Here is a 22,958-nt window from a genome sequence, read left to right as displayed (position 1 = left end):
ATGTTAACAATTTGAGCTATTTGACTAAAAGCATCTCGTTATTCTGCCATCGGGGACGCACAGACAGAATCTTGCCATTTCTGCAGGACCTGATCAGTAACAAAAGGAACACAAAGATAGACGAAGAAAAACAATAGCAGCAGCTAAATTCTGAAGGGACAGTCTTTGTACTGACATGCGTGGTAATGACGTGTTCTTTTAAACCTATTGTACAGAACAACTCTAGGAAATCATGGCTGAGTATTTCTAAACAAGATACATTTCCAAGATTTCCAGCATCTTGGCACTCACAGCTGAAGCCTCTCATAATCTTGAAATTATACCAATCTTAGGGGCTCAAGCTAAAACATGAGAGCTGGGAGCCTCTAGTTCTGTTGCATTACCAACAACATTAGAGCTTCCAAAATGTCACAAATGTGTTTATATTCCCAGCAAAATGAGATAATGCAACTGAGGTAATAGATCCTATCTTTTAAAAAAAATTAAAAAATCCTAATAACCTCATAGTGACAACTAGAGCTTTAAGATCTTGTATCCAAACTTTTACACATGTGTTCAAAGAACCTTTTAGCACCCCCACTACTTTCAATTTTGTCTTATAAAATATACATATTTTGTGGGTTCAAAATACCCAGTCTGAGATCCCTTAGATTAAAGTGAGAACTGCAGAATTTATTTCTCTGGTAAACCAATTTTGGACTGAGAAATTCAGAAAGGTAAATCAACACAACTGGACTTTTCAAGATTTTTAAGCCAGACTGTACAATTCACTATTGGGGTCACCTAACAGAATTGCTTATAGAATAGTAGTAGAAACTTCCTTCCATGAGAGAATCAGTCCTTGGGTAGCCCTGCAGTAGTAATCAAAATTATATCTGAACTAACCACTTCATGCAAAAATGCAGAAAAAGACTCTCAAAATAAATGGAAAACAAAATTACGCAATCTCCTTCCATTTGCCTCAGTGTCATAAAGACCTGAAAACCCCAAACGCAGGAAAAAAAAATCAGAGCAATAATTTCCACAAGTGTTCAAGTTTGAAAGCATAACTTTAAGGGCCACTTCATTTTGAAGACTGTATCACGCACGAATCTGCTTCCCTTACAGTCCCTGGCACGTATCGGAGAAATATACCACGTGGGCCAAGTACAAACCTGGATTTATGCTTCTGCAACCACAAGGGTCACATTAGCTTTTAAGTCATGAAGACAGAGATATGGAGTAAGGGCAGCTCTGCAGGCAAACCCAGCCATCAGGAGTCCTGAGGCTGCCAGGATTGCAAACATCAAGTCACGCAGAAGATCTGCGGGTAGAGCAACAAAGTGGGGAGGGCAAAAGAATGAAGAGATCAGGAAAGGTCTCTGGCTCGTTAACATTTTTTCTGCTTTCACAGTTTCTCCTGCCTGTTTCATGTTCAAGAAGCTACAGTTCCCCTCTCCTCCACAGCCCTCCTGCACAAACCGGGAAACGCTGACTGCAGGAGGGAACAGACTCCGCTTGATTAGACAGCTGAAGTCAAAGCGATGCATTTTTGTTCTGCTTCCTAGTCATACCTGATTATCCCCCACTTTGATGCTGCCCAGGGGAACACAGTGCACAGAAGTGATTTACTAATTATGGGACAAATTCTGCAGGCCTCCTCCTCAAAAAGTTTCTGTGAAGTCAAAGGGATTAATCACCACAGCAGGAGCTCAGTCATTTGGGCTCCGAACAGAGGATGGCGCTTGAATCAGAGAGACAGCGAGCTTCCTCTGCACCCAAAACTCTACCAACACGAGCCCCTTCTCCCTCGTGTCCCGCTGTGCTGGCACAGGAGATCTTGCACCCCGCAGGACACTGAGCTCAAGGCACCCGTCTTCTCCTTCTAGACCTGAAGGTTTGTTTTCATTACCAATGCTAAAGTGCAGTTGAGATATGAGGGAGAGAATAGGATTTTGGAGCTTCATATGCAGCCAGCCCTCTTCTGAACTTTCTTAAAAAATTTCCAAATAACAGCACAGATGCCTCCGGCATGCCCGGTATTTATATTAAACCAACATCATTACGAACATATACGTGTTCCCAAACTTACACCACCGCCCAAGAGCAGGTGAGGCAAACTGTTTGCAGACTGGTTTAAACTTACCACACAGCCCATTCCTTTCCCAGACTGGGGAGGGTGAAGCATGAGAATGCTGTGAATTCCCCAATGTTTATCTTGCTCAACGAGTTTTATTTAACCGCATCGTTAGGTCACCCTCAAATTCCCCCGAACAATGAGGGGAAAAACCCGCAGAAAAGGGTGTGGCTTCACAAGCAGAAAGAAGGGGCTTTGTTTCCTTGACGCACGGTTCAAAAAATGCACACATTTACCAATCCAAATTAATCCCGATAAACACAGAGCTGCAGCGCAGAAAAACTGGAATCTCTGAAAATACTTTATCACTCCAGCTAGGCTGCAAAGACACTCGTTAGCACTGCCTGGTGCGAGGCAAACATGGTCCCGAAAGTTGTATGCCTTTAAAATCCTCACACCATTACCCAGCTGCACCTTTAGTAACACAGAAGGTTTCTTGTCTAAATGACAGTTTCTCTTAAAGTGTGTGGGAGAGGGAGGGGAATAGAGGACTCGCTCCCTTCCTTTGCTACGCTGCTCTGTAATTTATGGATTAGTCTTGCAATTGTTCTACTGCTTCAGCATTTGCTTGCAAAGGAAACCTCTCCTCTGTGCAGCTATTTAGGTTAAAAAGTAACCTCATTAGATTCCCAATGCTTTGAAGACAAATTTCAGTTGCTTCCCCTACTGGAAACCTTGCCAGCTGAACCTTTCTCCTCCCCCCCCTTCCCCCCGCCATGTTCTTTCAAAGCAGCCAGGATCCATCCAATACAGACAAAAATCACCCTGTCTAGAGGAGCTGACTGTTGGCGTGTTTTCAAATACCTCTGCCTTAAACAGCAAGCAGGCTACGTCTCAGATTCACTATATATAATATTATGAGTATTTCTGATGCAGCATAACCACCAAGGATCTGTTTCCCTTTCCTGTGTGCACAGAGATTTGAGGCCTTTGAATTTTCAAAAACATTTGCAACGAGCTTCTACAATCATTACCCCCCCTAAACCCTTTACTTCCCCTTTTCCTGGCCTCTTTATTATTTATTTAGCCAGATCAAAGGGCCTTTTCATCAGGCTTGTATGCTGCTGAAGTCATTTCAGATCACAAACAATGGTGGACAAACTCTGAAAATAGCTCCCCATAGGACTAGGAAGGTTCTGAGCAGATTCAAATTCCCCAAAGCTCAGACTCTGTTCCCAAATACAGACTGGTTTCTTCTCCATGCTCCCCTCAAAACACAACACAATATGCGCAAACACAAATGCACAGAGCCCTCATCATTTACTTATGTAGCAACACCCTCATGTTGCTCCTCTGCATTACCCTTTTAGCTTCAAATGGGGCCAAAATCATTACACCAAATCCCACCTGGTCTTGGGCAGAGATGAGACGGTAAGGAAACAAGTAAAGTAAAGCTGTATTTTTAGCCCACCTGAATAAAACTTCATCTTCACCCACAGGGACATCAGTATTTGGCTTAACCCAAATCTAGCTCCTTATCTAGAGGAAACCAGAACAGGCTGAGATTTCAAATGATGCAAGGAAAATTAGCGAAAGCTAAACAAGCAAGTCTGGGATGAGGCATGAAGCACGCTCCATTTTCCACTGCTACACTTTGGTCTGCTGAAAATAAAATCTGAAAAACTCTAAAGGAAGCTCAGGTGATTTCTGTTACCTGCACCATTGTTGCTTTCATTCATTTCCTCCTTTCCTACGTAGCATTTAGATACAGTTTAAATCTAAAAAAATCTTTTGTCTGGGCAGATGTAATTAAAGAACAGCTTAAGTCTTGCAATAAGTAACTGCAAGTTTCTCCAACAAATCACACCATAACTTTGGCTTTTGTAGCAAACCTTTTGTAAGGCTCTGGAGCCTCAGCATTAAACTTCCCCATGCCATAAAATCGAGCTGGCTTGTTTTGTTGTTTTGTTTTTTTTTTCCCTTTTGTGTTTTTTTTTTTTTTAAAAAAAGATTCTGGCCTCTCTAGGAAAGCTACTGAAACAGGTTACAGTCCTTCCAGACACAGTCGGTAGCTGAACACAGTATGTTGTCTCACATAATAAAGATGGAATCTCTCCTGAAAGAAAACCTGCCTCAGAAGCAAGGGCAATGGACTGAGTTTTATACTGTCTTTCCCTATGTGGCTGTCATGGAGGTTGTTTCAAGATCTTGCTTACCTGACTGACCCATACTCAGGGGGATGTTGATACCTCATCATAGGCCCATCAGATCTTCCCTGCTGGCTCATGCGATGATCACTATAGAAATGTCCCGACTCCTGAGGTTTGCAGTTCATAGACGGGGTGGACACATTTTTGTAAGGATACTCTGGAGGAGGACCCCGCTGCTCCATTCCTTTCATGTTGGGCTGGGAAGGAGGCTGCACTGAGTTCTTGTAGAACTCATTGGAGCCAGAATTTTTATAAGGGTCGCTGGACTGCTGAGGAGAAAGTGGAGAGAGGGGGGAGAGTGGCGCGCTCGTGACAGGCGCATGGGCCTTGACACCGCTGGTGGCCAAAGACAGCTGCATCAGCCTCTCGCTCAAGGAGCGGACATGCCCTTGCTTGAGGTCCTTAAGTCCTTCATCCTGGTGGACCTTCCCTGGGCTCACTCGCTGAACTGTGGGCCGCCCTTCAGTCCTCATCTTTTGGTTGGTGACGCCTGTTACATAGAACGCTGCCCCAACGCTGGCATGCGGCTGGCCCCTGAAATACTGTGACTGAACTTTGGCTTCCTCATAGGTTGGGAGATCCTCGCTGTTCTGAAGTCGCGGGGAGAGCTGCTTCTCCATGATGCTGTTGTCCACCTGTATCTCCTGGCCCTGGGGCTCCTGTCGGGCAGCATGAGTCACAAGCTGGTGGTCCTGGGAGCTCAGCCCTTCGTTCTGAGATGCTGGACTCCCAGTGCTGTTGAAAGGGGGGGCATTTCCTGTGGCTTGCTGGTGTAAGGCAAGAAGGTTACGGTTGTCATTTGGGTTTCCGTATCGGAGCTGCTCCTGCAGCAGGCGCTGTAAAACTGTCGTAGCTGCTTGCTCTTCTGAATTCCTCATCTCAAACTGTGGTGCCTTTTGGGTGGAATGTAAAAGCTGCCCTTGACCTAAGGAAAGGAGACACGGTTATTAGCGCCTGAGTGGATCAAGCAAGAGACATTTAAGAGCAATGGCTTGAAATACAGAAAAAAAGCAGGTTAGGTTACCAAAGGTTCCCATAACAATGGGGGTCATTAAGGCCCTTGACCTAAGAAGGACTTGCATGCCAGGGGGCAAAGCCTCGAAAGGTGATGAAAGGTGACTTGCAAATTTATAGGAATATCAATCGACTGCAAGCTGTAAGGATGCATGCCGAATACCTCAGACAACAAGGCTGCTTTCAGGCGGAAAGGAGACCCATAATTCACAGAATGATGGTAAAAATGCCTAAGACCTGTTTGCTTTACACTTAGGGCTACCAACAGTGAAATACATTTCCCATATTTGCAGGCAGACAAGGATTAAAGGGTGAAATCAGCAATTTGTCAGTTTTAAGGGGGGGGGGAAGGGAAAGAGGCCTATTAAGATAGTATATGGTTCAAAGGAAGTAAAGAAATCTCTTAGCTTAGATTGCTTAAAGCAATTAATGAATACCTCGTTAGCCGGCAGGCTTTTAGAGTTAAGAAATACCCAGAGTGAGATCAGCACCTAGTCTCTCTGCTGCAGAAAACACTACATACTGGTGCAAGTGAGGACTCTCTAACTTCCTGCTATACAAAGGCAACCAAATCCTTACACATCTAAATATCATCAGCTGAATGCATGCAAATGCAGGAGAAGGAAAGAGAGTTGTCTGATCTAAGGAACCGAAAAAGACCTCTGAGTGGCAGGAAAAAACACTGTGTACCAATGAGAGAAACACAAAGAGCCAATGTCAAGCACATCCTAAGTACAGATTAAGTCAGTGACCAACAGTGATTACACTTCACTCAGTCTCCCAGTGGACTCAGGAATTTGTCATGGAAACTCAAGCCCATTGGCCTTGCAGGAGTTGAAATATCCAAAACTAATGATACCTTTGAGACACTTAACTAAAAGCAGAGCTACTTTGAGATAGAACAGTTCAGAACAGAGAGTAGGCTTTACTCGTTGGCTAAACTGTGGCTCTGCCCTGACAGCAGAATGCACGTTGGTATTCTAGCACTTTATTTTGATACTTTTTTTCTGTGTAACATCATCCCTTAGCAAAAGGTAACTAGCTCCCAACAGTTTGTTCCATGGCAGAACCAGGGATGGACTGCAGAAGTCAGGATACCTGAAGCATCTGCTTTGTTCTGTCTCTCCACAAGCACCCAGTTTCCTCCCTCAGGGCAGCCTACCACAGGAATCTACCCCTGTAACACAAGGCCTCGAGGTACCAGGCAGACAGAACCCTTCTGCAAACCTTAATAAAGAGAAAGTTAAAATCCACCTCATTCCAGGCTGCCTCACCAAACTAGGAATTCAGGCCCTGTTAAACAGCCTGGAACATTAATCTTCTGAAAGCCTATTTGAAGTGGCACATACCTATTTCCTTCACTTTGAGTTCCTTGGTAAGGAGGAGCAGTTCTGCCACATGTGGGGGACACACACAGCCTTCCTCCCGCAAGTCCAAAATCTCGACTCAGAGATGGCTTCAGTCTCCTCTTCAGTAGGCCAGATCACTTGATACTCTCCTCGCTTCCAAAATAATTCTGAGGAAAGCATTGAAAACATCATTTTAATCAGCAGATGAGACCTAGAAATAGTAAACCTTGGCCCATATTTCAGATTTTTCTTTTGTAGCTTCTTGTTTTCTCCCAGAGCCCAACAATTTTGATCCCTTTAGGATGAATGAACCCCCCTGTCCCTAGCAATCTACTCCAGCTGCTGCTTTAATCATGACAATTTCTGCTCCAAGATTAAATGTTGCCAAGTAATGCTCTGTCCCATCTGTGCCTCCAAGTGAAACAGTGATTAAAACCCGCTAATTCTTTAACTCCATTGTTTTATTTTTTGCTAAGAATGAAAGCTGCGGCACAGATGACAATACCCTGTGCTTATGGCTCCTTTTCCAGTCGTACTGTATATTTCAAACTGTATCAGCAGAAATCCTTTGATGAAAGGTGATATAGTCAAATGCTTTATAAACTTCAACAAATTATGCCTCAGAAATGACTATGAGAATGATCAGTGTACGAATATTAGCTTTATTTCACAGACTGGGAAAAGTGAGGGGAAGAAAAGGACACTGACAAAGTATATGCCAAAAACATATTGCAGAGCACCGCTCTAATTCCCAAAACATTCTTTAATTACGTTACTTTTCCCTTTCAGAATATAAAGCACTAAAGAAACGTTAACCATTGAGGGGAGAATCAAGAGAACGCAGAAAAATGTGTATTTAGGCGTGTTATTCAAGAAGCAGCTAAAACTACCACTGAAGGTGTCCTAACGAAAAAGGCAAACGACACAAAAGAAGTGAAACTTACTTGTGCACTCGGTGTGCTTGTACTTAAAGGGCAGGCAATTAAAACAGAACTAGTGAAATTAAAAATATTCATCAAGATGTACAGTTTAACTTAATTTCCTGGAATGTTGCAAAAAAATAATGTGAACAGATGTAGCGAAGGAATGCAGACGTGGATACTTCTGTCTCTGTCTTATTATGGCACACATCCACACCCAACAAAAATTATCTCAGATCTGCAAGTTAAATACTTGAGGTGTCAACAGCAATTTCAAGGCACATGAACAATATCTAACTAGGGAACAAGGCTGTGTTGTGTGGTATGGTACTTCAAGATGGTGGTTGAAAAAAACATCTAATGTCAAATTCTTAACTGGTGACTTAGCTCAAGAGGGATATATTGAAAACAGCTGCCAGCAAATATGCAGTAAAGAACCTTTAAACCAGGCATTAAGATAGCAGATAACCAGAGCAATTTCTAGCCTCTTTTCCCAGTGTTGCACAACACAAGTTGAGGATTCCTTGTCCCCCTCATACCAGTATCATCACTGACTCTTCTTTTTTAAAAAAAAAAAGTTGCCCTAAGCAACCCTTTTTAGTAGAGCATTAAAAGGCTTTTATTATGCAATACGATGCTGCCTTTCCACCCAAAGATTTCTTTTGTCTCAACTGGAAAAATCTAAGGGGGGGTGGGGGGTGTTGTTTATTTTTTTAATACAAAGATACAACCCAGCTTGAGATTCTGCCTCTCTGCCTTAAAGATTTTCTCAACAGACAAATTCAATCTGTGCATGTTTAACTCCTTCAGACGTTCAAGGAAGTAATTCTGTATGCAACCATTTCACACACACAGTTTCACTTCACAGCAACACAAGCTTATTCTGCTGATCTGATGAAGGGAGGGCACAGTTCACAGGGAAAGTATTTGCTGGAACTGAATACTACTAATTTTAGTGTGGATGTAAACTAGGAATTAGCCTGGAAATCCAAAACAAAAGGTGGACTGAGATACAAATGAAGACATTCTGGCCAACAAATCCACTTTCTTCAAATACCAACTGTTAGCATTAAGCCTTTTTTTTTTCCAGTTTTATCCCATTATTTTTAATTAACAAAGAAAATCTTGTGCAACTAACTTGGGTGGCAGCATTCCTGGAATCTGCTTTCTGAGCAAGCTGGAAACTCATGGCAGAACCAGTGAGTTAACTTTTTTATGTAATGAAACACAAAAATGAACAGCACAATCAGTACTGAAGCCCATGTGCTATTTATTTGGACACCAAACTGTATCTGTGTTAGGCTCTTCCAGAAATTTCAGTTTTCAGTGTGCCAAAGATAGAAATTAGGGAGGTGCACTGCAAAAGTTATTATGATAGAGCTGGGAGGAAATTAGAATAGGTTCTGTAGACTTTTTAAACAGGCATATTTGGGGATTTAGCCCAAATATATTACAATGGATATGGCTGAATTCAGACTACCAAAAACTCTGCAAAACTCTACTTGGCTTATGGATTGGATGGCGCACTCTTCGTAACCACAAGGCCTAGGACCACCTTGCTTTTCAAGTGGAAAATTCTGTTTTAGGCCAATTCTGTTCCAAGGAATCACTGTGAGGTAGATTTCCCAGGCTGAACCGATTTTCCTGTTTGCTTCTGAGCATTGTAGTTCTGTTATCTTACTACCTTATTCTAACTTCTAGTCTGAAATTATTCATGGTCGCTTTATAGCTGTATGCTCTTGAGCGAAACATCAGAGTCTAAAACTGGTAGAACTAACGCAGGAATAGCAAACAGCGTTGCACGTAACCATGCTGAGATCAAGAATAGGCATAAAAGGGGAGGTAGCATAGGTACTATTTAAGGAAGAAAAGACCTATGTTTGCAGGGCACTGTGTGAAAACTCAGTAGCTGAGGCTTCTGTCTTAAACATCATGTAATTATGCACAGGAACCTTGCCAGTCCCTCGTGAGGAAGAAAGATTAATGAAGAATTTAAAATGATAATACTGCCAGGCTGTAAGGAACCAAAGCAGCACATTTCTGTACAGCATGCAAATATTTTTCAGCATTATAAAAATAAACAAGCTTAGACAAGTGAGCTACTCACCACTGTTTGATGAGTGGCTATAATGCTATAGCTCAATTAACCTGCATGGAGCAATAATAACCTCACAAGCAAAGAGAAGCATCTTTCTTCAGCTTGTGAAACTAAGAGGAATGCAAGAGTCCCTGTGAGGACAGCCTGTACATACTTGCCCAGAATTACTGCTTAGCCAAGAAGCTAATTAGCTTACACATCAGGTGGGATGGGAACAGGTTCACCATCCCAAAAGGGCTGGAGTACAGTTAAGCGCTTTCAGTTTTCTACTAGATTTTGTGTCACACACACACAAAACAATCCAGTGACAGTGTCAGGCTTCAAACCCAGGCAGTAAGTTTTGCTAAGTAATTCTATGTTTTTCTTAAAAGATGTGCATGTGATAATGCTTATCCTGGCTGGCAACAGGTGATGGGATGCTATCAGTTAGACGAAGTCTTAGGTTGTTTTTTTAGGTGCAGAGTTATCTTCAGAAGTACCTGCACACTGTAATAGAAGAGGGCAACACAAAACAGAGATAACATAGAAAGGACTGGCTGTGAAGTCCCCGGGCAATCGCAGAGACCAGCTCACATGCTGAGTCACCCAGTGTTTAATAGAAATATGCCTTTGCTACATGGCCTACGCAAAACCCAGCAGGTTGATTGCCTGATCCTGCAAAAGTCGCTTAACATGAGTGTCTGTAAGACCACTGGAAACATGGTTATTCTGCACACACATTCACTTTGAAGTGGCTAGGAACACCAGACTCACAAGGGTGAGGTCCAAAATTATTTAATGAATAGTGCAGGTTATCACCGAATGCTCTTCATTTCAGCCCTACCCAAGGAGGAGGAAGGGAGAGAATACACACTAAGCCAGTCCTTGAGAATAAAAGTTCCCAACGTCTGGCGCCAACACCCAAACCTGCAAGGCAGCACACAACAAATCCCAGAGCTGTGATAGTGTTTTAGCACCTGCTTCTAACCAAAAGTGGGTTTCAGACTCCAACCATAAACACTTCCCCAGCTTTCATTCAACCGTCCCATCCCTGCTTGCCTAGATCTGCTGACTGTAGCTCAGGTGATCTTGGAGGGTGGCACTGAGCAGGTGCATGGAGCAGCGCCAACATTACTCATCTTCATACCAGAGGGACAGAGTCACTGGGCAAACAAGAAAAACTTCCTTCTTTTAACTAAAAACAAGAACAATGTTACCCGGAGGGGTGCAAATAATACACATACCCATTACATTAGATCACCCGGCAATTATAGCAAGAGGCCACCAGAACACCTGAAGACTGATCATGGTTCTAACTCCTTTCCGGGCCAAATCGAGTCCACCTTCAGCAAGGACTAGACTGTCTCGCCGAGAGCCACTAACCATTCTCCTGAAATGCTCGTGGTATTGGGATTTAGGCACAGAACAGCACAAGAAAGCCTGTTAGGCCTGAAGAAAAATCAGCAAGTCGCTTGGTCTGGCTTGAGATAAATAAATCAAGACATCAACATAGGAAGACCCCCTCTAAATAACATGTCTAAGGAAAAAAATGAAAAGACCTTACTTGACCTTTGAATTACCGCTCCCTCAGTTTAAAGTATCAATTTCTTCAGAGGGAAGTACCTATAATCTTCACCAACATAATTTAGGTTTTATATTACAAAGGAAAAAAAAAAACACGAGAGAAGAATAAACACTTACAAAGCCTGTTATAAACAGGAATGCTTCATGGCTTTTAAGCATTTTGATAAGACTGCTATGGAATTTCAAGTTCCTCCATAAAATTTCAAAAGTCAGAGGGGCAAGATGATTTATTCTGAATATACTGGTCTAATGGTAAAAGCAGTCTAGGTATATTCATCCAGCTGTTTTTATTTGGAATATTTCTAAGTGAACACATCACACCATTCAGTTCCTTAAACTGTTATGCAGCACTACCAAGCATTACGCACACATCTGCAGAGACAAACCTTTAATGGCATGCACTGCAATTTCTGCATATTTAATGAAAGACTAATTCCAGCACAGGCGACATAAGGTCCGCTACTAACTTCATAAAGCCCAAGATCTCACCTTTTAGATGTCTTCTTGATAAAACCAGATCAAGCTTACACAGGTTTTGTCACACCAGGTCTCATGCGCTGCCTCCCAGCGCGTACCGAGCAAGATTCATCTGCTTCAAACTTCACAGATTTCCAGTAATTATCCTTGTAGAATCGGGGAACTGTTGTAAACTCAAGCCGCAATTTTAATTCGACATCGAGTTTTGTTTTGTCTTTTACGAATGCTCCGCTTCTTGCTGCTGCTGCTAGCACTCAGGCAGCGCCCTGCTTCTGTCGTCAGCAGCCCCGGTCCCACAACTATCCCAAGTATGCCTCAGCACCATTTTCATTGCATTGTGTGGTTTCTCCATTCCTTCACTGATTTAGTCCAGGCCTCTCCTCCAGGCTCTCAGATAATGAAAACCATGTGAGAGTAAAATGTAATCTTCAAACACACAAACCAGTTTCATGTGCATTATCAGAAGGGAGCAAAACGTTGACAGTGCATCATTTGTCCCTACAGATAGGATCAGGCTGTTTTAATTGCTGGTGAGATAAAAAAAGATTAGAATCACCATCTACATTAAAAATAAAGTAAAAATTTGAACCTAAAAGCTTAAATCCTGAAAACAATGGAAACCCACTCCCCAAAAAGATAGATCTGTTTTATGCTACCGTAAGGTAGCTTTTCATCGTATGTCAGTTGTGACATCCTGAATATTTGTATCATAAATTGACATAAATAAAAACCGCAGGTGGAGAAGGGCGTAGAGAAGAAAACGATCACTGTGGCCTAACTTTAGTATGGCATTTTCTGGCTTTTTCTAGCATTGCCACAATTTAAACTATTTTAAGCACCCATATGGAGGAGCTCTTCGTATTTCACAAAGCAGTTTTACAGAATTTAATGGGACCTGTCACAGACTACAGAAAGCAAGCAGGCATGGGCCTTCCTTTTTTCAAAGGGCTGTGTTTGGTTTTTTTTCTTTATAGAAAGAAACAGTTAAAATACTGATAACTTATTGGTTGTCAGTCAGCCTAAATGCTCATTCTGAGATGCTGTGGCTCAAGGAAGGGAACAAACCTAATGCAGTTCTGGGATAACCCAATATCACAAAGCAAGCCCATTTTGTGATCTCAATAGATAGCATGGGTTAAAAAGATGGATCTGCCTTTTTTTTTTTTTTTTCCAAAAAAGTTAAACCCAACAGAAGATCCAGACCACCAAATTTTTAGAAAGCAAAGATGTTATAAAGGAATACCACCAAAACCACTTTTATCATAACCACCTGGGTTTTTCATGTGCACCTTGTAAAACCCTTTAATTACTTGTAAGATGATTAATTAAGCCTCACCACCACACTGGGAGGAAGATATTACTAGGTTCGTTACAGCGCACCGTTGATTGGCTAAGTCCTAGCCAACATGTATGTTTTTGTTGCCACAACTATGTTATGCAGGGAATTGATTTCTTCCAATGTAACTATTCCAGCAACCACTCTAAAGCAGATGCAGTTACACTAGGAAATAATTGTTTTTAGGTATATTACTTCAGAAACCTTGTGTAAACCATACCAGAAAAACTTCTCCCTTGCTAATATAAACTTCATCACTACTAGAAAGATTTCCCATAATAACTGGAGCAGCAAAAATTTTAAGCATAGATCCTGCCCAAAATCGTTTTGATCGAGGACGTAGGCACCCCAGAACTTGCTCAAGCAGAAGGCAGGGGAACTTTCTGAGTATTGTCTACAGCTGGAGAAGACACTTCTGCATGCTATCCCTAGCAGCTGCAAAACCAAAAGAGTTAGAGCTACACAATATTCCCCTAATGAAGGAAATCTGCATGTTCGTGTTTCGATGGTGCAATGTCAGCAACTAACAACACACCACGATCTTATGCCACTTAAGCACCAATGTGTCCTAGAAGGAACTTCACTGCGCAGAAACCACAGGTAACACATTGCTCCTTAAGCACAAATCTACAGTAACTACCCGTGCCCCAGCCGTCACTCAGAGCTCTAGTCAATGCCAGCAGTGCTTGCAGAAGAAAATGCATTGAGCTCTCCACTGCCCGAGGAACGTGACTGCAAGGGCCTCGCGGGGGCTGGAAAACCTGCCGTCTGGTGTCTCACAGGGCAACACACAGCTGAAGTGCTCCCTCCAAGCCATTTGCCTCCCACAGGCACCATCTTGGGCCCAGATCTCCATTTCAGCCTTCTGACACCTCTCCGCAGAAACGTCCCCTCCAAATGCCACCTCAGCAGTTCGGGATGGGGCCAGTGGCCTCCCATACACATTTGCTCTTGCTATCCCTACTTCCCCAAATCAGAAGTGCATTGGTCTATTGCCAGGTGGTAAATCCCCCATGGGTGCTAAGAATTTTTTATTACTTTTTCTTTTTTTAAACAAGATACAAGTGCTCTACAACTGATCCCAACTCGGCAACAGCAAAAGGTGGGGTTTTTTTCACATAACTTTTCTGCCTGCTCTCTACGGTTCTAGACTACATAATTGCTCTCAGTCTCTTCAACCTTTATCGTTCTGCAGTAAAAAATCTTTCAAATTTGTTTTTACCTAATACGAATATCAGCATTCAGTTGTGATGATTTCAGTAAACTACAGATTACCAATTCCTTGTGCACATCCGCAGGCTCTCTTACACTGGTTTTATGTTTTGTGTCCCCGGAAATATGGAGGAGGTTTCAGCTTTGTTTCTTTTCAAAAAGACAATGGGAAAACTAGGAAGATATGTTTTCCCACCCTGTTTTTCCCAAGCCCCACAACAAGACGGGCTAGCCCTACTATGAAGCAATAAAATTTGTTTCAGCTGGACACAGAACCACCCAAATTAGTACAGTAGGAAAAGTCCACCAAACCCTGAAGTGAACAAAGTCACTGAAATGTGGAATTACTTTCCTTGAGGGTTACAGTAAATAATCCTAAGAGATTAAGTAAATCTTTTAAAAAACAAGTTGTGTAGCATTTTAAAGCAAACAAACATTACTGTGATACAACTCTTAGACAAGGTCTTACAAATGCTAATTATTTCGTTAAACAAAAACTTAAATTGGCTTAATTCATAGATGTTCATATAAAAGAACTGCTTGACAACATCTTGTCTACAATTAGACACTGTAAACACTTTGCTAATACAAATAATAGCAAGGCCTTTAAAAAACAATTTTATTAGATCAGTAAACTTTTTTATGCTTTAAACAAAGTCTTGGTTCTCTATTCTTATCAATAGTGATGAACCTTATATAGTCCAACAGTAGTTACCAAGGAAAATCACCAGACCTCTACAAACTCCCAACGATTTTCAAATATTTAGTATTTAAAAATAAAAAGGTTATTTTAAGCTTAGACACAACTGAATTAGACAACAGTCATTCTGAGAGAGGATGAGAAAGTAAAAAAGAAACAAGTATGAATGGCAGTATTTATCTCTGAACCCCTTCTGCAGGATGAAGAATGCAGACGGCGTGCCAGTAAAATATGAGACGATTCAGCTATTAGAAACAGGAGAGAGCACTCACTTTCCCAGCGCTAAGCTCACAATGCGGGAGCTGCTCACAACAAAGCATGACACATCGAACAACCATCATATGAAGGATGACCACAACTCATGATCCCCAGGCGCTACAGGAGACTCCAACACACGTTCTTCCTTCACTTAAGCTACGCACCTCACATAACCACTACTCTAATGAGACAGGATTTTAAGGCTTTGAGAACTCTTATTTCCACAGGCCTTTTTATTTTGTTCTCAGATTTTTTGTTTTTTCAGGACTTCTTTTTTTCCATTCCTATTCATTCACCTATTCATTTCTCATTCACCAATCTCCCGCTTACATCAAATGTTTGGTTTACCCCGAATGGCCATTTATACACAGGTAAGTTTCAAATATTTCAATATTTCAAATATTCAAAAAATTACATCCAAGCGTCTAGGTAAACACAAATTTCATGAACCCTGAAAAACTCCTTTCACTTACAGGCATAGTAGGCAAGTAAGACAAATATTATATTGCATATTTAAAAATTAATTGCTCCTAGGAGCACCTTTACATTAATATTCCCCAAAGTTGTTGAGATTTTTTTTTTCTGTCTTGAAGATTACGTTTCAAGACTACTCCAGAGAGCCAAGATTTGGCTATTTGCTGACTTTAGAGTTCTCCATACAGTACAGTATTTTCACATGGATACAACTGCAGCATCAGAACTGTTTAAAGCATGAACCAAATACTTTTGCAAAAGCTGAAGGTATGGCCATGGCGTGGAGGCTGCAGTATGCAATTCTTCCTGTGGCTGGCACTACATTCCAGAGCTGTTTGGGAATACACTCTCTCCTGTCTAAAAGGGTTTAGCAACTGAGAAGCTCCTGCAGCCAAACTGGACTCATAGGGCAGCTATGTGCCTGTTCTTTCACATAGACAATGATTTAAAGCCTACAATATGATGATGCCATATATGGGGCACATACACAGAGAAGATCAGGCATAAAAGGTAGATGAAAGTCTAATCTAAAAAGTAACTTTTCGTCAGAAAGACAGACAAGCAAAGAATTTCTGAAAGCAGAAAACGAGCTTACAGGAATCGGTTGTGGCCCAGATTCAACACAATGGACTAAATCATTTTGACAAATCCTCTAGTGCTTCCTGAAACTTTATAACCCCAGCGATAGGCAATTTGGAACACTTCTATGGAGAACCAAGAGATCCAAGTCCTCTCTTGTATTTCAATGGATAGAAGAGGAGAAAAAGAGCCTTCAACCTCATTGCCAATCACCAAGAATGGCTGTTCTCACACTATTATAAACATTTGGTATCCATGGAAGGGGGATACCTAGCAGCAAACATTGGCAACCGAGGACGTTCCACTCCCACTATATTGTCCACAATAGCAAGGAGAAAAAAAAAATAATCCATAAGGCTGTTTCAATTAGGAAACCTTTGAGAAGACTTCTTCAAAAGTCAGTGTCTGAAAATACCTTGAAATATCGGAATGTGCAACAACAGTAAGATGGGGGAAAACAAGCAACTTACTTTATTCTGAAAGCATTTACACTTCACCCCAAAGTGGGAACACCTAATAGTCCAGGAACATTTTGCCAAGAACAAGGTCATAGTTTTCTTTTTAATTCAGAACTGAACCTAACACACACCACATTCTGCACTGAACAGAGAATCTCATAAGTTACAGGTGTTCGGAGCCAGGTTTCAGTTTAATACAAACTCTTGACATGCAAGAACTTTCTTATACTGGGCTTTGTCTTTCCGCCAGGTTACAGTTCTGCAGCTCTTTAAAAGCTGTCAGTAAGAATGAAGCAAGAACTGCAAAACGGAGTTCTGCCCCAAGAGAGGTATGAACAGTTAAACTCATTCACACCTAAAAGTATTTATACATTAACATGCGCTTGGACTGTTGATAATTCTCAAATTGAAGACTTATCTCTGTATATACATTAATACAGCAACAACATGAACCTACAACAGATTTTGCTCCACGTTAAGAAAATAAAGCCTTTAACGGGCTGAAATATTACTTCAGCTGTTCATTTACTGTAGTAACAGTGAGCCCTAGCCACAGACCAAGACATGATTGTGCTGGGCTCTAAGTAGAGTTCAATGGTGTAAGTTGTTCCATCAAAAAAACCACCACCACCACACCCCCCCAGAAAAAGTCACATTACACTCAACTGGAGACAAAAGGAAGGGGTAGAAGAGCGAGAAGCATTTATGTTTCTTTTGAGAACTTGGGGGTTGCAAATTCTCCATTTTACTGTCATGGTTAGGAAAACATGGCAGTGAAGCAATGCAACCTTATTTCTAAACAAACAAAAAGATTGGTCTGTCTGCTGGCGAAAGACAGGATAAAGAGAACAAGAGAACTATTAAATTATCTACACTTCTGGGATTCTTGCTATTCTTTTGCAAAGTGAATGGCTTATGCTAATCAGGATGCATCTGAAATACATCATTCAAGCCTTCTTGTACAAATATAGTTCTTATTTATCCATAAAGATCCCCACCAGCTGGCAATGTTTGCATACAACACTAAACCCAACTACAAGAGCCCATGCATTATGAGTCATTTTACATTTAAAAACATTAGTTCTTTTAGCTATTCTTGAAGATAGTGTATCCCATGAGAAGAATTTTAGTGGAATTCAACAATAATACACTATGCTTCCGTCCTACTTCCTTTAGCACACAAGAAGTTACAAGTTTTCTGTTGTTTGGTGTTTTTTTTTCTCCTAAGGGTGCTTTGCCTGAAGAACATCTTTGGGGAAGGGATAAAAGAATTTGCACCAATCCCTTCTATATGAATCAAATATTTATGCTATACCCTCTTCAAGCACTTTCATCTAGTAACCTGTGGAATGTGATCTCCTGACCTTAACACTCAAGCACATCTAAATCAGCCACCCTTTGAGCTGTATTACAGACTACAGACAATTTTTATACACTTGTACTACAGACATACAAAAACCTTCTGGCCCAGCCGTGGCATTTGTGCTACAAAGCATACATTAGTCCAAAGTTGCTTGAGCATGCTTCAGGAAAGAGCAATACTTCAATTCTCACGCGTTTACAGCACAATCTGATGTCATGCATCACCACAAATAGGTAGAATGCTGAACCATGCTATCGGTACATTAACCAGCCATCACAATTTAAATACATGTCATGCCAAACAATACCACAATTATGAGGTGCCAGCACCACCGCAATTCCATGTCCCACTGTAGGGCCCATTCTGCCTACTCCACACTGCCCAGCTTCCTTCTGCCTCCAGCCTCCTCCCCAGGACAGGCAGTGCTGCCTGCAAAACTTCTCCAGAATTATAAAGACAAAGAGCTTGGGGGAAGACCAGGTGGCCCTTTGCCTCCTCCTAGAAGTCCTACTCTTTCCTCAAGAAAATGCTAGAGCAGAAAAAAATCATTCCATGTTGTTTGTGGCTCTCAGGAATGTTTTAAGGACAGGGGTTATGTTGCAAGTAAGCGTCCTGGAGAAAAAGAGGAGACCAAGTGCCCCACATGAACCTGCAACTTCAACTACGGGACAAATCTTTCCAGGATCAGCTCATGACCCTACTCCTACGAGGAGCAGTCACTGAGGTAACCCTGGCAAAAGCCTGACCCAAAGACTTAACAGGGTCATGGTCTTGATGGTAGGGTCCTTGTTTTTTTTATCAGCCCTGAAAAAACTACATGATGCTGCCCATCACTCACACAGGAGCAGCATAAGGGTGTAGGACAAGCTCAAGATGGTTCTTGTACTCCCACCCTGATGTGGCAGAAAGGCTCAAGTCCCCAGAAAAAGTCAAGGGTAGCAGAAAAAAAATGAGATTACAGCCAAAACCTGTGCCATGTCCTCTCCCTTATGATGGATCCTGGCCAGTCACCTTGCAAGCTGCCCCGCTGGCTGTTACACCTCAGCAGAGACTGAGACACCCTCAGTTCTCTGAGGGTCCATCAGCTCAGAGCACACTGACTTGCTGCATGCAAGTCCCCCCTCTAAAGAAGGAATGGGACACCTTTTCCACCTTTTTTCCCCACAGAAATCCCCCCCCGGGGAGGGGGGGTGGGTGGGGGTGGGGAGAAAGCAGATCAGAGACCACCACAGACCAATATTTAGCATTTCCTGCATCATCTACAGGAAAACCCCATGCAGTGGGGAAGAGCATGATGTCAAGGCCAGATTCACCACAGAAACAGCCAGATCCTCCTGCTGGGGGACGCTGTGTGTTTACACAAGGAACAATATAATCCTCCCTGCAAAGAAGACTCCTACTACCAGCCACACAGACTTCCACAAGACCTTCCCTTGCACAAAAGACTGGTAGCAATGAAACTCTGGCCATGGGAAGTGGGTATGTGGGTAGAGAGCTGGAGCAGAAGGAAAATCAGAAATTCCCAGTGGTATTATCGCTTGTAAAACAGCACACATTCAGCACTCGTCCCTAGAGAAAGGAGTATGCTACAAAATATGTTTCCCCGCACAGAGACTGGGCCTCCATCCAGTTATTATGTGCACATGTCCCTGCTGCGTTTTCAGCCTTACTTTAAAAAAAAAAACTCAAAACAAAGAAAACACAACCTCATAGTCACTCTGTACAGTGCCAAGCATGTTCCTAGCCATGTTCATTAATCTGTAAAGGCGTGTTAATTATGGGTTCAGCACTTTTACACCTTGTGACACAGTAGTAAAGCACTTAATGTAAAACAAATTCCAGTGTGAAACAAGAAATCTCAACTTACTGTGGAAGCCCTGTTTGCACACGTGCATACGTAAACGCACATACATGCTTCTCTGTGAAGCATGATGAGCAAAGACAACCTTGACACGTGGATTACAAGCACAATGACTGTGATTATTTTCTGAAAATAAAAGAGCACCACAAGAAACGTGGCTGCTTTCAAACACAGCCTGACACAAACCCACTTCAGCGACTTCCACGGAATTTTACTTCATCCAATTACACACAAGTACATTGCTACTAATTTCAGCTATTTACTGACGGTGAAACTGGTGGACAAGTGGTTGGTGTTTTTTTGCAAGAATTCTGCAAAATGAAGAGTAATCTTTACAGGAGAGAAAAGTGATGGGCAAAAGCTGACAGAGAAGAGACCCAGCCTAACTCCCAGGTTTAGGCTGCAAGAATGAACGCCGAGTCCCTTGCGCCATGAGCACGTCTCTTACCTACTGATCTGCTGAAGACAAAAGGGTTTTCTTCTTTTCAGAAACTGGACACTTGTAGCTCGTTGGGTCAGTCACACAAAGCTTCCCTGCTGCCAAAGGTATTTTTTTCCCCTCGGGTTTTTGTTGTTGTTGTTTGGTTTTTTACCCCAGAGAGTAAAGGGCAGAACAGTGGATTCAGCAGGGGCAAAGGGTGGAATTCGAGACTCAACAAGCGAACTGCAGAGCTCTCTCTAAAAGATTTGTATTTCAAGGCGCTTTCACTTGCAAATCCTTCTTCATCCTCAGTGTCAATAAAACTGGAGGGCGGGGGGGTAAACTTTTTTAACTGCAGAAACAAACTGGACTCCACAGAAAGGGGAACGTGCTATCAACTGGATTTGTGGCTCCACTTTTTCTTTTATTAAAAAATAAATATACTTTCAGACAGGCAATCAGGATAGATGGGTAAAAATCCGGTACAGTCAGACAGGACCTGCCCGCAGTCCTTGGAAGAAGGATAGCGGTATCTCAAGAATGGCAGAATGAACAAAAAGAAGGGAAAGTCTGCGTCCCGGTGGAGGTGGCCCGGCGCAGCTTCCGCTGTCAGCGGCAGCTCCCGCGGCCCCGGCAGGGAAGGGCGGCCCTCAGCATCGCGGCCGGGAGAGGCTGCTCCGCTCCGCGCCTCCTTCTCCGCGGTTACCTGTGCGCAGCGGGGCGAGGCGAGGCCGGAGCAGCCCCGCGGGGCCGGACGGGCGGCAGCGGCGTCCCCCGGGCACACGCTCCCCGCGGCAGCGGGCTCACAGCGGGAAGGGCAGGGCCGGGCCGGGCAGCTCCGCTCCCTCCTCCGCCTCCTTCCGCCGGGCTCTGCGGCGCGGGCGCCCCGCGGGACGGGGCTCCGCCGGGGCGGGTAGGAAGCACCGCCCCGCCCCGCCCCGCCCCCGCCCGGGGACCGCCCCCCGGCCCGGCCCCGCCCCGAAGGGCCAGCAGGGCCTCCTACAGCCAGCCACTTGGCCGGCAGCACAAGCGTTCGCGGGAGCCAGCCCCAAGGGGTCCGGAGCGTTCCACTGAGTCCGCGGAGTTAAATGGGTCCGCACCAGCCCACCCCGGACGAGCATCTGACTCGCCCGCCTTTTGCTGGCCAAATGCTGAAAATAATTGAAAGCGTGGCAAGAACGGATCGCACCTCACTGCATATAGGGAGGATATTAAAGGAGTTCCCTGTATACAGTGTAGTGCTTAAAATTAGCATATACATCACGGAGTCTTCCGAGGCTCAGCCTGTCATAACAGTGAACATCCACTGACCTCTACTGCCCCGACACAGCTGGATCTTGTGGCTGGTGTGGAAAGCGGAGACAGAAAAGACTTCAGTACTTTCCCCAAATGCAACCACAATTTTCATAGAATCATAGGACAGTTGGAAAGGACCTTAAAGATCATCCAGCCCCCCTGCCCTGGGCAGGGACACCTCCCACTAGACCAGGTTGCTCCAAGCCCCATCCAGCCTGGCCTTGAACACCTCCAGGGATGGGGCAGCCACAGCTTCTCTGGGCAACCTGGGCCAAGGGCTCACCACCCTCACAGTAAAGAATTTCTTCCTGATACCTAATCTAAATCTCCCCTCTTTCAGTTTAAAACCATTACCCCTCATCCTATCGCTATATGCCCGTGTAAAAGGCCCCTCCCCATCTTTCCTGTAGCCCCTTTAGGTACTGCAAGGCCACTATAAGGTCTCCCTGGATCCTTCTCTTCTCCAGGCCGAACAACCCCAACTCTCTCAGCCAGTCTTCATAGCAGAGCTGTTCCAGCCCTCGGATCATCTTTGTGGCATCCTCTGGACTCACTCCAGCAGGTCCACATCCTTCTTATATTGGGGGCTCCATTTTGCTGTGTTTTATCATTTTAACACATGATAAAAGATGGTAGCTCCATTCAGAGGTGTTGCTTGTTTGAAGGCCTTAGCACCTGGAATCACGCTGTTGAACTTCAACTTAAAAGATAGTTGGGCTTTAAACATGTAACAACCTTTAAAGAAAAGCATGAACATATCACCTTTGTGCATGCCTCCCCCTTCAAAGAAGGCCAGTCACAGGATGCCAAAATGTTGATAAAAAGAAAGGCTGAAGCCACGCTCCCTGTTTTAGAAGACCTAGCAGCACTTAGTAATGGCAATAACGCAGTCATTTCTGCAGTGGCACCAACCTCTGTGTCAGAGAGTTCTGAAATGGGGTAAGCAACTTTAACTTCTCCTAGCCTGATGTCTGTAATCAGGGCAAATCCCCCCCTCTAAACAAGGCCCGAGATAACAAACTGGTCCTTCAATAGGGACCTATTTGCGTACAAACAATGGTACCTTGCCTTTCTCACAATCTACCTCCTCCTCTGCCTCTGGCATACAATGCACTTGAATCCTCCTGCTCTGAGCTCACTCCTGTCCATGAACTCCGAGCGACAGCTTCTGCTTGTCTCCCAGCTCCTGTACACTAACTTGTAATTTCAACAAAGAGCAAAACAAAAAATGAGAGAAGCTGTTACGGTGTGTCCACAGCTGACAATATGCTAAGGCCTGGCCATGCAAATAATCCCAGTTTGGTAAGGTTTGG

At 43.3% G+C, this 22,958-nt stretch overlaps 1 protein-coding gene across 5 annotated transcripts in view; it reads right to left on the bottom strand.

Annotated features, from left to right (window-relative positions):
- Positions 1-22,958, bottom strand: part of AMOT (angiomotin) — a 63,538-nt gene that overhangs the window by 30,319 nt on the left and 10,261 nt on the right. Inside the window, exons 1-3 of one of the 5 annotated variants that reach the window (XM_054214643.1) lie at positions 20,377-21,210; positions 6,630-6,796; positions 4,273-5,191 (exon numbers count right to left, since the gene is read on the bottom strand). In XM_054214643.1, coding sequence (XP_054070618.1) covers positions 4,273-5,144 — 872 coding nt within the window. In that variant the 5' untranslated portion in view covers positions 5,145-5,191; positions 6,630-6,796; positions 20,377-21,210. Of the gene's footprint in view, positions 1-4,272; positions 5,192-6,629; positions 6,797-11,699; positions 12,247-20,376; positions 21,211-22,958 lie in introns of those variants that run through there. The other 4 variants (XM_054214645.1, XM_054214644.1, XM_054214647.1 and 1 more) reach the window with 4 other exon arrangements.

The sequence above is a fragment of the Rissa tridactyla genome, chromosome 9 (genome assembly GCF_028500815.1).
Source record: "Rissa tridactyla isolate bRisTri1 chromosome 9, bRisTri1.patW.cur.20221130, whole genome shotgun sequence".
In the NCBI taxonomy this organism is placed as follows: Eukaryota; Metazoa; Chordata; class Aves; order Charadriiformes; family Laridae; genus Rissa; species Rissa tridactyla.
This window is presented reverse-complemented; position numbering and strand designations above follow the sequence as displayed.